Genomic DNA, 18,334 nt, shown 5'->3' on the forward strand with positions numbered 1-18,334 from the left:
TTTGATTTTCACATATCCAATCGTGAAAACCTAAACTTTGAAATCTTGAAAGCGAAACCACCTGATCTTAATCGAGAGTTTTCTTAAATGATTTCGATCATTTAAGATGTAATTAACTATAAGGGTTTGCCTCTATAGGGAACCAGGAACCCAGATAAAATAAATCATGTCTAATTTTTATATTAGATAGAGGAACTTGTTGGCCTTTTTATAAAATATTTCGCAGATCAAAACGGATGTCACAAATTGTTTAGTCTAGATGATTAAATCTCTATTACAAGTAATATATTTATTCTTTGGGATAAAAGTATTGCTTGTGGTGTCATATTAAATCATCTAAACTATTTAAAAATGTGAGATTTGTTTGATCTCACTCATTTTAAAAATTAAAAATGTTCTTTCAAAAAGTTATATTTATATTTAAATTATTTTCAAAATCACAAAATCATCACTTTTTCAAACTACGAAAGTTGAACAATAAAACGGCCGACAGTGCAAAATAAATCGGGGACAATTACATATAGATCACCAGAAACTTGTTATTTACATTTCTAACACATGATCTTTCATGATACATACAAAAAAAGGGTGTTATCACATTTTAAGGAAAGCTAAACTCCATATTTCTTATCCTATGCATTCTCTACAACATTTTTTGACATCTCTTTGTTTTGATTGTAAAATGAGCTGGTTTGATTTCTTTTGGTTATGGATTTTCAAGGAATATGTCACACAACCATGTTTATTTGCAGAACCTTGCTAGTGCTGATCTCTGTTGATATGATTATAATTTATCTTGGAAATAATTAGATAAGTGGCTTTGCTTTAAGCCTTGCATATTTTGTTCGTTGTGGGAAAGGATCAACAAGGTAATGATCATTTATGCTTATAATTTGCTTGAGGACATAGAAAAAAGTGAGAAAGAAATGAGGAATTAAAAACAAGCCTTCCAAGCTGCTTGTGAATGCATAAGAAACTAAATGGTGTATGTAAATTTCCTTTGGTTTTATTTTACAGAACTTTGAACTTTAGGTGTGCAAACATATGGGAGTGGGTTTGTATGCATGCAAGCATTCTTAAAGTTTTTCATATGCTTACCATAATACATCGTGGCAGTTTGGGACTTTTTGTGGGTGCACCTTTTGTGGGCTGATTTTGGCAAGCTATTTGGAACCTTTTAAAAATATGTTTTTGTGGGTTGAAATGGCTGTAGTTTTGGGGGCTATTAAATGCGTCTTTTTGGCGATATTTTAGGTTAATTTGGGTTGCAGTTTTTTGCTTTGTTTTGGCAAAATCTGGACTACAGTTTTGCCTTCTCTTGGTGATATGTAGGTTGGGGATTTTGACTTGTTTTGGGCTGATTTGGGCTGCAGTTTGCCCTGTTTTGGATGAGGTGTTCGCAATTTGGAAGCGTTTGGGTGGGGGACCCTTTGCTTGCTTATTTGGAGTTTAAATATGTGTTATTTTCGAGGTTTAAAATGTTATTTCATTTGGGAAAGGTGGGAAATCACAAAGGAATGGTTTGGATTTACGCACAAAGGTTTGGATTTACAAAAGTTTAGGGAGCTTTTAGGATCATGATTTTTGGGGAATGTTAAATGAGTCTTTCAAATGCACATCGTTGAATGTGGGGATTTATTTTAGATTTGGTTTTGAATGCGGCTTTGGAGTCTTTCAAATGCACATCGTTGAATGTGGGGATTTAGTTTAGATTTGGTTTTGAATGTGGCTTTGGATAGAGCCATCCTTTATTATTTTCATATTTCAAATGGATCAATCTATCCTCTTTCTCACCCCATTTTTCTTCTTTTCTTTTCTTGCTTCTCGGATTGATTTAAGTGCTTATATCTGAAGCATAAGCACACATATATGACTCCCGTTATATATGAACCATCAAGCAATGATGTAAGTAGGTCGGTTTTGGGGTTCAAGGACAACGATGAAAAAAGCATCTAGGTATGTGTGAGACGTTCTAGCACAATCCTGACTCAGTGACTTTGAGAGAATAAGGGATTAGCATTACCGCATCTCAAACACTTAGTAAAGAGTTATCACTTGCTTTCACAAATAGTGGGAAGTTTCAGTCTACCAATATAACTGACTCGTTAACTTTCTAAAGTATAAAAATTTCTTTAAGTGATATATGTATGCACATAATTAACTAAAAAAATCTTTCAAGTGCATAACGAATTAAAAATTTTTTTCAAAAATGAAATCCTTCATAAATATTTTCTGAAAATTTCACGGGTCAGTCATATGAACTAGATTAGGAATTACCCATTTCTATGACTGTTAGGCTGGTGACATTTTACTTAGTGTTGGATCACACATGCATGATGTTGACTATTTTGTTAGGGCCCAGGGTCTTGATTTTGACCCAAGATCCTGATTCTGAATCCACCCCGTCCCGAATGCTTACGGTTTTCTTTGGTGTCCCGTTGCATTTCCTACGTTTTTCTTGAGCTTTCGTGGGTCACTCCCAGTTTTTCTTCGAATTTTTCGTGAGACGTTTTGCCGATACACTTTTATACACATATACATGCATGTTTACCTTGCTAATCAAATCATTTTTTATACTTGTTTACTTCTATCTGCAATGTCAATCCCATTTGCAGGAGCAACAGACCTGTCAGATTCACAGATTTATTTTATATTTATAGCATTTTATTTTTTTTACTGCGCACTTTATTGTTCTTCTTTACTGTACATTTACTGCGTTTTTCTTTCCTGTTGTCTTCCTTACTGCACTTTAAACTGCTTTTCTTTACTGCATCTCCTAATGTTTCTTTTACGTATTTTATCTTTTAGAATAGAAGAACAGTAGTATGGTTTTATAGGAGATAACCAGCAGCAGAACACCGACCCAACAATTGCATGTACATTTAAACACAGCATTAAACATGAAACTGTTACGACGTGAAGCTTGGAGCTAACAAGGTGAGCGGCACGACGACGATGTACAGAAGAACAACTTCGACAGATCTACAACAACAAAACTTTCCTTAAAATTAAATAACAAGTCATAGGATTTCGATGTGACTTGCTAGGTATTTGCACAATCAATTTATGTAATTTAAGTTCTAAAAACCATAAATCCTCACTTTATCTTTTAGGTCTTTGCACAATCAATTTATGTAATTTAAGCTCTAACAATTTTAGGTTTCGAGGTTGTCATCCGATACGACGTAAACTCTCATATCTTCTGAGTCATTTGTATGACCGTGTCATGCAAATATAAGTCCTAAATAATAAAATTGGCATGATGAAACATCAAATAACATCTTCTCAAAATTGAAGTCAAACAATAGGATAGTTTGGGAAATCGTCGAGGTTTTCTCGCCATGATCTGTGACATCCCCTACTTTTCTTTCCTTTGATTCCAGAAATAAATGTTTTCATTTGGACCCTTTCCCCACTTGATTTTTCTATGTCCAACCTTGGAAACCCTAAACTTTGAATTCATGAAGATTGATACCTCTGTCATCATCGAGAGTTCTCTTAAGTGACTTCACTCATTTGAGATAATTAACTATAAGGGTTTGCTTCTATAGGGAGCTTTAAGAACCCACGTAATATAAACTTTATCTAATTCTTAATATTAGCTAGGGGAACTTGTCGGTTAACATAAAGGTTCGCAGACTAAAACGGATGTCATAAATTTTTTAGTTTATTTAATCGAGCCTCGCGGATAAGTGATACGTCTATTTCTCATGATAGGTATGTCACTTGTCGTGTTGTGCTTGTTTATTTAAAATATTATCTATATGGGATCGATTCGATCTCATATTTTCAAAATTAAACAATTAAAAATTAATACATATATATATATATATATATTAAAATAAAAAAAATTTCTTTTTCTCAATTTTAACTGTTGACATGACAACGGCGATTTATATTATATAATATGTATTTGATATTGGGGAGATTTTGAAAATTAAATTTTTTTGCAACAATTAAAAAGATTATAATGGCATGATGTATTGATATATTTTGCTAAAATTGTGCATAATGTTGCTAGCTGAAAAAATTTTATGGCTGCATTTTACATTTTTGCAATTAGATTGATAAACTGAAAATACTCGTGATTTGTAAATGAGAACTTTCCCATATTGTTTGTCTCAATAACTTAATCGTCTTCCATTGTCTTATTGAGAAATAAAAAAACTTATATGTAGCAGCGGTGGCCCTCCCTGCTACTCCTATAGGTAATTCTTGACATTGATGGGATATATGAGAACGGGGTTTGCGAGTTCTTTCGATTTTTTGGTGTTATGCACTTATGCCCATGGCTAATACATCTTGTGCCGGTTTTTCAGTCAAGAGAAATTTAAAGAATTGATTGGCCCTTGATAGGAATTGTGGGCATTTAACATTAATGCTCTTAATGATGGGTTCATATTACAAAGAAGGATATGCTTCAAGCCTTGTAATTATTTTTATCCTTTCAAAAATTTCAAGGCTTAAAATATAATTTTGTGCGGAGTATTCTTTTGATTGACTTCTCAGGTTATATTATCATATTTTTTTCATGAATGATAGTGCAATAAATAATTGAACTTATTTGGGCATGCCAACCTAATATAAATAACAAAATTATAACTTGAAAAAATGGAACAAAAGTTAAATCGTAACTACTGCTATTGGAGCATAGCCTGATTGCTAATTGATTTTAAAAAAAAATAGGGACATTTACATACATACCACACAACTAGGAGGAGATTGGAATGTGTAAAGAGCAAGATGTGAGCTCCATGTTATTATTGTCGATATAATTCTATAATATCGCATTTTACATTTACATAAATTATACGAGTCTTTTTTTTTTTTTTTGAAAATAATTATTCAAGCCATTTACATGCATAGCTCTAAATTCCAATATATTTACATATCTAACATGTAAATTTACTTGTTATGTTTATAACTCCCAAATCTTGCCACCATTTAACTTTTAAATAGTGAAATATAAATTTTCTTGCATAGGTAAGGTGGTATGTATGTAAAAATCAAAATTTAGGTGTTAGATATGTAAATACATTAAAATTGAATGATATGCATGTGAATCATCCAGACTATATATTTACTAGAAACTCTTAAGTGATTAACTTTCTTACTAACCTTCTAAACTCTTATAGTTTTGCTGCAAAAAAAAATGAAGGAAAGCAAAATATTAAAGTATTTTCATGTACATAGTAGAAAAAATGTCATAGATAAATGAAGATATATCAATTTCTGATATTTGGTTAAAGAGATTTATATATAAACAAAATATATTTTGAATAATTGCATAAAAGACCAAAATACCCTCCAATTCATGTAGGGCACCGTTAACTTTAACAAAAAATATAATTTAGGACCAATTGAAAGTAACTTTTAATAATCGCGGCTAAATTGGCCACTTCTTAAGAGTCGTAGTACTACTTGGGTTTTTGCTCTTTAGAAGTATAATTACTCCTTGTCTTTGGATAAATCATTATATTGTTTTAAAAGATTTCATATTTAAAATTTTGAAAAAAAGATGAGTATTAGAAAAGAATGTGCACAAAAGAAGAGATTAACAAAAAGAATTGTAAACTTATTATCTTTAAATTAAATTAATTTTTAGTGCCTCTTTCATTTTATTTGTATCATAAATTGTTATTAATAAAAAATAAACAAATAGAAAATTTACTTTTATCATTCAATTGTTTGTTCTTGCCTTTAAAATACTAAGACCGAAGCAGGATAATGACAAATGTGGATCAAAGCATTATGTCAACTTAAAGATGGGATAGAAAACTCAAATCCTATAAACCCTTCCGGTTGATGGAAAACTCAAATCCTCAATGATGGTCAAGTTGATAAAGATTTTCAACCACATGGGTCTATTTTCAAAATCAAATTTCAAGAAATATTTGAATGAACTAAATTGATAAGATTCTATAAACCCAATCCATTATAAGCAGAACAGGGTTGACAAGGTTTGAATTCAATCACATGTTACTTCCGAAGGTGATTCTATATAAGCGGGGCAGAGTTAACAAAGTTCAAAATAAATTATTAAATCTCCAATGATGACCGAGTTGATAGGAAATTTCAACCAAATGAGTTAATTTTCAAAATTAAGTTTCAAAATATATTTTAAAAACTCAAATGACATAATCTATGAACTTGATTCTCTGTAAGTAATATAAAGTTGACAAACTTCATGTTAAAAGTGATGCAATATTAAACCCGATCATTTACAAATGTAAAATCAAAACTGATGCAGGTGCTGAAATTAGCACATGAGTACAGGGCGATGAATGCGCCCCAAAGCGGGGTGCTTCGATCCCGCCCCGCTTCTTCTCTCGCGACCATCGCAAGAGGTATGCAAAACTTAGCGGAAGAAGAAGCGGGGCGGGATCATTATATAGCGCGAAGAAGGGAGGCGAATTGTGAAGCGGAAGGCAGAACGATATTGTGATTTTGCGTGAAGGCGGAAGGCTGCTTCGCCTGAGGAGAGTTTTTCGGATCCTTCTTACCTTCCCACCCCCTTCCCTTTGAAGGAGATTATAAATTGTTGTCCCCTGTGTGTGTAGGAGTCAGGTTTGGTTGTGTTTGTTCTCAGATTCCCATGTATCCTTCTTCCCTTGTGGGATGTATATGAGGAGATAGTGGTGCTCCGACTATATCCTCTACGAGGTTGTGAATAAATCCTCCCTTTTTACCATCCCCAATCCTCCTCCTCCCCCACTTCTCATCCGTCGAACTCTCCCTCCGTCACCAACACCCTGTCTCCCTTTTCTCACAGGTTATCATTGTTGTCCAACCATTAGACCTCCTTCCAAACTCCTCCCAGCCACCCCACTGCCCATTGCCGACCACCTACAACCTCCCTACTTTTTGTCCCTATAGTTCCGCACCTTCCTTTGCCCCGTTTCTCGTGACTGCCATCATTCCTTCAAATCATCCTTATCCCTCCAGTCGACTCTTATCCCTCCAATCGACTTCCACCACCCATTGGGATACATTTAGAAGTGTTTGCTTCTGTCATCTATGTTTTGTATTGTCACGTTGTAATGTAACCTTTATTTTACCATTAATAAAATTTTGTTTGTATTTCCACTATTATTTTAGCTTCGGTATCATTTGGCATCACAGCTACTCTAACCCAAGTCCCATCCTAGGTTTTCCTAGCATCCGCCTCTACCCAAGCCACCTCCACCAATTTTTTTTCTTCTGATTCCCAGCCCTAGCAATGTTAGATACAAGGGACTCAACCCGAGAAGATATTCAATGAGAAATTCATTGTCTGCAACGGAGACTAGTAGCGTTGGATGACAGAAACCAGGAAGAGACTACCTTCGACAGTGATCGAGAGAGTCGAGGGAAAAACAAGGACGAGAGGAATCTGTTACACATGAAAGATCACAGTGACGAGCAATATCAACCACACCGTTTTGGCATCCAATATCAAAGAAGGTCGAGAGAAGAAGCCCCTTATGAAGGTCAACCAGACTGACATCAAAATGGACCTCCCATAATTTGAAGGAGGTATGGATTCCAATGAGTTTATCGACTGGTTGCAATCAGTTGAACGGATTTTTGAATATAAAGATGTACCAAATGACAAATGAGTCCAACTAACTTCCATTAAACTAAAGAAAAATGCATCCTTATGATGGGAAGATTTACAAAAGCAGAGGTCAAGAGAAGACAGTGAGAAGATAACTAAGTGAAAGAAGATGAAGAAGGCAATGCAGAAAAAGTACATCCCACCCCACTATTGTCAGGATATATTTTTGAAACCCCACCACCTAGAGCAAAGAGATCTTTTATTTGAGGAGTTCATAGCCGAATTGGACCACTTGCAACTAAAAAGCGAACAGACAGAGATAGAGGAACATACGATAGTTAGATATCTCGAGGGTCTGAAACCTGTCATCAGCAATGTGGTACAATTGCAGCCATACTGGACGCTAGGGGATCTCTAGACATTAACATTGAAAGTGGAAGACAATATAAACAAAGCATGCAACAGTCATCCTTTAGGCAACAACCTTCAGGCAAGCAGCCACCACGACCAACATGGCACCCCAGGAGAGACCAGCCTTCCCAGACGCAGGATAGACATTCCAAATCAGAGCGATAAAAAACAGAAGAAAGATAATACCTCCAACACAATATCAGCCAGGAAATATTTCAGATATCACGGTTACGGCCACATAGCCTCTAGTTGTCCCACAAGCAGAGTAGTCCCGCTTACTGCTCAGCGCTATGGAAGAAATTAGTGATGAGAGAAAGCTGGGGAACATGATGAGTATCAACTTCCTTCAGATGAAGGAGAGACGCTCGTGATTCGGCGCATCCTGCAGATAAAGGACAATAAGAATTAACAGTAGTTTCACCACAACATATTCTACACCCGCTACACAGTGAACAAAAATATATGCAGTCTCATCATCAATGGCTAAAACAACAAGAATGTGTCATCAACACAGATGGCAATAAATTGACACTCGCAACTCAGACGGATTTCAAGCCATATTCACTAAAGTGGCTAGAAAAGTAGAATCAAATCAGCATCGATCGGAGATACTTAGTAAAGTTTTCAATTGGAGGATAGTTACAGGACCAGATGTGGTGTGACGTAGTTCCCATGGATGTCTGTCACCTTATGTTTGGCTGTGGCAATTTGAACAGATGACTCGGTACAACAGATATAGAAACACATATTCTTTCACAAAAGACGGAAAGCGCATCGCCTTCCTTCCTTCGATTGAGCCCGAGGTCACAGGATCCCTTATCAACAAAGCAATGTCACTAGGACAAGTTTCAGTAATGACAATAGACGAGAGGACCCATACTCCCGCCCCAAATACAGAACAAATACGGCTGAGGTTATGATAGGTTGACTTCGTACCAGCAGCACCACCGTCGTGTGAGAAGTGTCAAATTACTCTCACCGCACACCCGTTTGAACCGATTCTGGGTTACTTTGGGAAGATTCAGCAGTGTAAGCGTGGTCCATAGCCTAAGGGGGACTAAGCAATATGGACATTTGCTCACAAGCTGGGAAAGCCCTCAAACACCTTGGACGACAATGGTCGCCAGTGGGATCCAGGGTGACTGACGATGAAACGGAATCTTCGACCTATTAAGTCGAAGCTCATCCAACCCCAGGAGACTAATGCGAGTACTGAAATTAGTGCCCGAGTATGGGAGCTGAAAGAGCACCAAAGGGCGTTTCGATTCCGCGGGGCCAGAAACCACGCGACCCTTCGCGGTAGCCCGTGACACTTTGTGGGAGAAGCTGGCGAGATCGTGATACCGCGTGAAGATGGGAGGCGAATCGCGAAGCAAAAGGCGGGACGGGATTGCGATTCCACACGAAAGCAAGAGGCAGATTGCGACCTCTCGCTATCCAAAAAGCTATTTCGCCCGAGGAGAGTTTTATGGATCCTTATTACCTTCTCACCCCCTTTCCTTTCTAGGAGGCCATAAGTTGATGTTCCCTATGTGTAAAAGTTAGTTTTGGTTGTGTTTTTTCTCAGATTCCTGTGTGGAGTAATTTTCCCCTTGTGGGTTGTATTTGATGAGGTGGTAGTGCTTCGGCTATATCCTCTCTGAGATGGTGATTGTATCCCCCATTTTACCATCCCCAAACCTCCTCCCCACTTCTCATCTGTCGAACTCTCGCTCGGCCACCAACACTCTGCAGTCCCCTTTCGTCCAAATTGTACTGTTGTCAACCTTTCGATCTCCTTCCAAACTCCTCCCAGCCACCCACTGCCTGCTACCGACCTCCTACAACTCTCTGTACTCGTTGTTCCTACAGTTCTGCACCTTCCCTTCACTGTAACCCGCCTTCCGAGGTTCTCATTATCCCTTCCAATCATTTCTATCCCTCTAGTCGACCTCCACCACCCATTAGGATACATTTAGAGGTGTTTGATTATGTCATCTAAGTTATGTATGGTCACGTTGTGTTTTAACCCCAATTTTCCCATTAATACAAATTTATTTTTGTGTCACCAGTGTTACCCTACTAGTTCTGGTATCAGCTAGTCGACCTCCACCACCCATTAGGATACATTTAGGGGTGTTTGATTATGTCATCTATGTTCTGTATGGTCACGTTGTGTTTTAACCCCTATTTTCCCATTAATACAAATTTATTTTTGTGTCTCCAGTGTTACCCTACTAGTTCTGGTATCAGACAGGGCTCAAATCAGGCAATCAAAATTCCAATGATGGTTGTATTGACTAAAAATCTCAACAAGATCGGTCAATTTTTAAATCAATTTTCAAATCAAGTTTTCAAAATAACAAATCAATAAATTCAAGTTAAAATCAAACACCTAAAATCTTAAAAGCAAACAAATCAAAATAATCAAAGTTCAAATCAATCACTTACTACAACAGTTAATATAGGGTGACAAACTTTTGATTGACTTCAGCTCACAAAAAATTAATGTCACATCAAATGTATCATTATATTCTCTAAAAGTAATCTAATGTCGGTAAAGACCACAACAATTCCACAAAAAATAGCAGTTATAGTCAGGGCCCTCTGATGAGATTGTTGTTAAATGACACTATTATATTACGATTATATTTGCAACCTCTATGTTCACCAACGGCTTTCTAATCTTTGAGTTGTGAACCAAAAGAGTACATCTAATTGGCATAAAATCTTCTGTTGACTAAGGTCGACTTAAATTTGTTCCACTAGACACATCCATCCAGAGCACAAGGGCCCCTCGAGCGACAAAATCTATGGTTGTTGTCAAAGATTTTTCAATCAGGTTGGATCGGCTACCTCCTCTAACGAAGTAAATCAAGGATCACGACGACTCGGGATGACAAAACCATAGGATTTTGATTGGGTCTATCATCATTTCCCCACCATCCACTGTTAGCTCAAAGTGGTAATTTTTATAATCTAAAACTCTAAATATGTTGCTACTATATGTCAAATATTCAGCTAAATGACAAGCCTTAATCGAAAGTGCTCTCATGTTATCAGGGGGTAATAATCATACAGAATTGTGCCTATGGGTAACCTCGAACCTCAAATCATAAAGTACTCACAAAATAAAGGTAAAATATCTGGATAATCTCTTATCTACTATCCAATGTGTCTATTGAAAATATAACTCGGAATACCAAAAATACAAAATGCTCTCGCCCAACAAAAAAGGGTCCAAGGCATCAAATTTTTGGAGCCCACAAACAATGGTACAACATTCAATAATCAATAAGTAATCATTTTAATATTAAAGTAATTTAATAATCTTACAGGAATCTCTATTAAAATTATAGAATGTTAACTAACTTCTCACTAAAATAGGTGATTATATGTCCATCTTGACTTCACAATCCTTTAATTCCTAAATCAAATGCTCCACGGGAAATGTCAAAACTTTAATCAAATTAGATAAGCTTGGTGCATATGTATTAAATATTTAAATAGGTTCTCTAATGTCATTGTAGAGCATTCATTTGAATCCCCTTTTCTAAAACATTTAGCAATTGATGTGATGACAATACTAAATTCTTTAATGAATAGCAAATAGAAGATAGCCAAACCATGAAAACTCTAAATGTCATGAATTATTTGGGGTGTTAATCAGTCCTTGCTTTAATCTTAATATGTTCAACAGATAACACAATGATAAAAGCTATAGATCCCAAAATTTTCTTCAAATTTAGATAAAACTTTTAGATTGTAGCATTTCAAATAACTTAAGGTATATTAAGTGCACCTCTCTAATTTGTCACAGATTAGATTGTTATCAACATACACAACTAAAAATTCCCCTACCACAAATCATAAAACATGCTTCACGATGCTAATGAGAGTGCTTAAGACATCGCTGACTATTCATAAAAATTGTCACGTGCCTTAAAAACAGTCAAACATTCAACCTTTTCTTGTATTCTTACTTGATAGGACAACTTCACATAACAATGTAGCATATCATCAAATTGTAGGATGGAAAATCAAATACTTTATACTAATTTTACTAATCACTTAGCTACTACATAGTGAGTTTATTAATCACTCAATGTCCACAAACATTATTCAAATCTTTAAATGCAAGTAAAGCTGGTACCACAAAAAAGTATCATGCTTTACCTTAAAACTCATTTCATCAGTAATTCATTAACTTGCTTTTTAGTTAAACAAGTTCAATAGGGTTATTCTACAAAAGGGTAATTTGGCAACAGTAATCCAAGGATCAAATCGAAGGAATTATGTTTGGATTCATACAATAATTTATCAGGACATAAGTTCCTTAAATTCATACAATAATTAACTAACTTCCTTTGGCACAGAAAGAATCTCAGTCACATCTCGATCCCATTCGATAGCAATCATCAATGTATGTCCGATTGGACTTTGAAAACCGCATCCATGTTAATCTTTAATCCGACATAAATTATGTTTTCCCTCCATTAATCTTTCGTCCAAATCCATCGTACATATTTTTCAAAGTCTGTTAGCTTTTTCTTCCTATAAATAGGTCCACCATGTACTCTGATTAGATTAGTCAATGACTAAGAAAGTTATTCTACTTTGGTACAAATTAAGTGCAAAAACTAGGTGGACAACCCTCTCTTAAAGTTTCGGTGAACTCAAAATTATCATAGAGAATAGTTTTGTAACTGATTTCAACGTCTCTCCTCTCTATCTTTAGTATATCATTAAAAACCTAGCCCCAAACTAACATAGCAACCTAACTACATTCCTTACAACCCCTTCAGGTCATACATAACCTGACATAGAATTAACCACTTCCCTCCATTAAAAATCCTAACCTCTCTCCCTCTTGAGATTCCTCCAAAGCCACCACCCTCCAACCAACCTAATCCAGCCACCCTTTTCCACTTTTTTCCCAAAATTACTCCAAAACCTTCAACCATAATATCTAGTTCTTTAACGCTCCTTTTCCTTAATTCAAATTAAGCCCAAGAAAACCAAAGTTCAACAAAATAATTCCAAACTTCTTAGAAGCGCCTTTAAAATCCTAAAACCCTTAACCCTACTCCACTTTCCACATTTGGACAAAACACCAAGCTTCAAGAGTGTCTTCCCCTCTAGATCATATCACCATTCACCATCAAATAGTATTAGATATATGTTACTTTTTTGCAGATCATACTTTATTTTTAAAACGGCAATTTAGTATAAACCATAAAACAAATAATTCTATTATTGTGATCAATAAAAAAAAATATTTGGAGCATCAATCCAAGCCTTGATCTTGTCAACTTGGATTTTCAAATTCTTTCATGCCAAAACTAATTAAATTACTTTTGAACTTCATTTAAGGTAAGCTAAATACATTTGAACTTTTAACCAGGTAAGTTTTATCATATTTACTTTCAAAAAACCTAATTAAAGAAGAAATTGGTGTTAAATTTTGTTCAACTAAATATTTTCTTAACTTCTAATACCAACACATCATTTTAGCTCTGCATTATTGATGTGTCTCTTATCCTCATTGGGTATTTAATCAAATTCATTCATTTCAAAGCTACGGTTTTATATCTGCCAACAATTTCCACGTTTGGTTCATAATGGATGGTGTAAGTATAGCTACTATTAATCAAATAAAAAAAAGCTTCGCAAGTTATAATAGCAAGTTCCCACACTATTTCCATTGTTTAGTATTCTTCCTCCTCTATTCCATATCCTTGTCCTGTAGAAGATTTTTGCTATTCTGTCCATCACTCATTTGCCGATAATGTTGTTGACGTCAGATAAGGGTGCCATTTGGAGAGTAATTAATAATCGGCCAGGAACCCAGAACTTTTCCAACTTCTAATACAAACAATAAACAAGCAGAAAAAACTTATAAATTCAACAGCATGCATTTAACAGCACTCAACATCAAAAGTTCCAACAATGGAAAATGCCATCACAGACAGCAGTTCCCAAAAACTACGGCATGAAGTAGTAGACAGCATTTATAGTAGTTTGGAAGTGAATATGCAACTGATCATTCGAATAGCAGCCAGGTGAGAAATGTAACGACAATAATATGACAAGAAAATTTTATGTCAAATAGCCATTTTATCATAGGGAAACCAAAATAATGCAAAAACTCTCATAGTTAACGCAAAGTGCCAATAAAGTTTTACCTGTACAAAAGTTGAAACAGAAAGAAGAGGTTTCTCTCCAACTTTTTGTTGCCTAGCCTGAAGAAACAAAAAAACCCGTGTGCATTTACTTTGCAAAATTCATTAATAAAATGAATAGTAAACTGATAAGCAAATGGAGTATCTATATTTTTTGGAGAAAAAATGCTACAAAAGTTCCTTATACAAAAAAACAACAGGATACGTTTACTCAAACGAATAAAATATTTGTGAAAAATTGCATAACAGTTAAATTGCCTTGAGATAAAAAAAAATATAGCATACAAAAATGATAACTTTTGAGTGTTGTTTTATACCTTTCATTATAAAAACTTGTACTTCTTATAAGTCTTGTAGTTTTTAGTAAATATCTGGTACTCTTAATCTATTTTTGAATGAGTTTATTTTTAATATTTTTATTGTCCGTTTAGAAAGCCTATTACAACTATATAAATAACCATAATAGCGAATTCAAAATGCTGAAAAGACATACAAAGAAAATAACATGGAATTCCTTATTCATTTCAAACACTTGAATAAATATCGGTCAACAAAATTTGTCAAAAAATATGTTCTAATATCCGTTGAAGAACCACTCAGATGTGAGGCACTACAAGAATAACACTAATTACCGGCTGACTTTCAGCATGATTTTTTCAGCTGCTTAATAAGCATCAAAATTTGTGACTGAATTTTCAACATCTGCAATAACTGCTGAAAATTCTGACACTTCAAATTAGTGGTTGATTTTGCGGCTGAAGTTTCAGACGTTTCATAATTTACTTAAAAAGAGCTAACAACCATGGGAAATTTTGGCTGAAAATCATTTGTAGCTAAATGTTCAGATACATTATAGATTACATAAAAGCAACTACCTATCTGATGAAATTTTTAACCGCATTTAGGGTCTGTTTGGGGCAGTTGTAGCTTATTGAATAATCTGTTGAAAGCTGATTAAAAATAATCTGCTAATAAGCTAGGTACGGTGGTTATTACAAATTTTTATTTTTTTGGAAAAGCCAGACCGTTCCCAATAAGCTCCCACCGCATAGATAGGTGTGGTGTGAAAACGCTGTTTTCTGCGTTTTGAAAACGTATAAGCTGCCAAAACGCAGTTTACCCAAACAGGTCAGGTGCGTTTTCAAATCGCTACCGCACCAAATAAGCTGCCCCAAACGGGTCCTTAATCCGCTTGCACAGATCACACACATTGCATTACATCCTCATAAAAATTAGGGCTCTGACGACATTGAGGCAATTTCTCTTCTCCAGCAGCACTCTCCACCCTCAATCTTCGGCAACGTCTCCAAAAACGCTACGACAATGCCCTGTGTCCACGCTCTTGCCAAATTTTAGAAGATAATCGATTGATTTTATTCCAAATTTTGTTATTCTTTGTTCGGCAATTTCTAGTTAGTGGAAACATGGTTGCTTAGAATAGGAAATATATAGGTAAGTGTGACAATGCCCTAATGCATTTTCCTATGATTTTTGGAAATCATAATTTGATTATTTATGTTAAATGAAAGATTTGAGTGATATGAATGCAAAAATTATATGTTAGGTGTTAAATAGGTGTTTACATAAAACTTGTGTGGCATGTATGTAAATGCTCCCTTTTAATTTTAAAGGTGGGTGGGTGTGTGTGTGTGTGTCTGTGTGTGTGAGTGAGATATGTAAACATATAAGACTTGAGTGGTATTGAAAAAGCCCAAGGGCAAATATATTAATACGGAAAAGATACAGAAAAGTTGATGAGATGGTCTAAAAGAAAGTCCAACTCATACAATACAAGAACACAAAACCCAAATAAAGCAAAGATACATAAGGCAAAAACCAAAAAATCACAAAAAGTCACAAAAGTGCTAAGGACGTCTCACTTTAGTCCTCCTGCCTCGAGTTCTCGGAAGTGAGTCGGTTAATAAATTTGTAAGGTGAGTATCATTGCCTGTAGTAACCAAAGTATCATCCATCAGATTCCTGAGCTCGAGTAGATCTACATTCTTCTTTATCCTCCTGGATATGTAGACTTGTCATTCCTCATCCGATGATTGACTCATCTGATCAGTAGATTCTAAAGGAGGTCGGACAGGTGTAGGTCATTGCACATCATGATCCCCATGAGTCTGAGTAACATTAACATCTTTCTAAACCTGATGAGGCGGTGGTGAAACAATAGAAGTATTTATACCTGTATTATCGGTGATAGATTCTATGGCAGGCGAAGTCTGAAGAATCTCCCTCTCCCCCACGATAGGAGGTTCCAAAGACTGGGGAGCTACAACTGGGGACTGAATGGTTGTCATATTGCCTACTGGGATATTGACGTCTTCCGGGGTATCCTACTAATGATCAATAGTGTCAAAAACTTGGTGCTGATCAGGAAGAGATGGAATCACGACCTCTAACGGAGCACTTTGTTTTTTTGGTCTGAGGTGGGGGTGTAGATGATGACATTAAGAACTAGAGTGGCCGAACATACGATAGTTCGAACAATACGATGGAAAATGCTCAGTCTCTACGTTCTGCCAATATCCATGGTATTGTGTGTCCAACCAGATTTCCTCAGAAGTGAATGAAGTGATGTCTCTTTCAACAAGCACTTTGGCTTTAAATGGACGGGAAAGATTAAAAGTAGGAATATCCGTTTTAAGTGGTTTTCCATAAACTGAGACAATATAGTACAATACTTTTTGAGAAAAATAATGAAATTTCAGACCAGAGGCAAATCCAAACCGGAATGATTTGTGGTTGTGTCTGTGGGTCAAAATCCACAGACCATTTCAGAATATTAATTCCCCTGTTATCAATCCAGATTATCCTTCTAGAAAATAAACGCATGTAATCTTCTTCATTGTTAATTTGAATGAGAACGTGTCCTTCATCTAATAGTCCACTTTTTCACTCTCAAACAAGGTGCATAAGTTCAAATTCTTTGCGAATGAGCTCCATTTTGGGATGACTATATAGAAATTTCCCAACCAAATTCAGACGACACGAGGAAGCAAGTTGCATACCATCGTTTTCTGTAAAAAAGATGGTAGGCTTTCCATTTCTCCTACCAGGCTTCTTGATGTCCTCCGCCCACTCAAATGAAGGAGGAAAAGAAAACGATTTAGGTGTACCTGAGGCGTGAACACCCGCAAGGGCAGCAGCATACGATCTGTCCGAAGCCATTCTAAAGAGGGAATGGGGTTGTGGGACAGCAATGGGACAGTAGAGGAAGAGCAAATGTGGATGACTATATAGAAATTTCCCAACCAAATTCAGACGACACGAGGAAGCAAGTTGCATACCATCGTTTTCTGTAAAAAAGATGGTAGGCTTTCCATTTCTCCTACCAGGCTTCTTGATGTCCTCCGCCCACTCAAATGAAGGAGGAAAAGAAAACGATTTAGGTGTACCTGAGGCGTGAACACCCGCAAGGGCAGCAGCATACGATCTGTCCGAAGTCATTCTAAAGAGGGAATGGGGTTGTGGGACAGCAATGGGACAGTAAAGGAAGAGCAAATGCCGAAAGGGAAGTCGAGCAGTGGGCGATTCGTTCGAGCCAGAGGAAAGCTTGTGCCCTGCGAGCTAGGACAGGAGCCGCAGAAAAAGCACGCGCTTCTCGGGATGACTAAGAACGAGTCGCGAGCCGCAGAAAGGAGCCCGCGCTTCTCGAGATGCGAAAGAACGAGCCGCAGAAGATGCCCGCGCTCAGACGACCTTCAAATGTCACCCCCGAGCCCGGCACCTTCACTCAAGAGCCGCTAAAACGAGCCGCTATGACGCGACGGCGAACAGGCGACGAAGACGAGAACAGACGAAATCGCAGTGAATCAGAGAAAAGGATTCGCCATAAGCGAACCCTATCAGGTTTGAAGATCCACGAAGACCCACCTTTTTGATCAAGAGCTTCTCTTCGCTTTAGCGATGGTATATGGTAAACCACTCAAAACTGACACGCCTACAGTGAATCTGACTCGGCCTTCAGAAGCCAGAATTTTGATAGAAAGAGATTATTTTACCTTTTTCGGGAGAAATATGGAATGGCACACATTATCAGGGATTTTGGCAGCAAGCAGAACTTGAACAGATACCACTTTATTGTAACCACTGCCGTATGTTTGGACATTCTCCTTCTCAATGTTATCAGTTGCATCCAAATTTAAAACCTTCAAGTAAAAAAGCTTCTGGCTCTGACCCACCTCATACATGTCCCTCCTCCGCTCCTGAGTGCATT

General features: G+C 36.4%; 1 protein-coding gene across 2 annotated transcripts in view; it reads right to left on the reverse strand.

Moving 5' to 3' along the window:
- LOC110031842 (CMP-sialic acid transporter 4-like) overlaps positions 1-18,334 on the reverse strand; it is a 116,752-nt gene that overhangs the window by 76,710 nt on the left and 21,708 nt on the right. For both annotated transcript variants that reach the window (XM_020735257.1, XM_020735258.1), the window contains exon 4: positions 14,113-14,169. In XM_020735257.1, coding sequence (XP_020590916.1) covers positions 14,113-14,169 — 57 coding nt within the window. The remainder of the gene's footprint in view (positions 1-14,112; positions 14,170-18,334) is intronic.

This window comes from Phalaenopsis equestris, unplaced genomic scaffold (genome assembly GCF_001263595.1).
Source record: "Phalaenopsis equestris unplaced genomic scaffold, ASM126359v1 Scaffold000851, whole genome shotgun sequence".
In the NCBI taxonomy this organism is placed as follows: domain Eukaryota; kingdom Viridiplantae; phylum Streptophyta; class Magnoliopsida; order Asparagales; family Orchidaceae; genus Phalaenopsis; species Phalaenopsis equestris.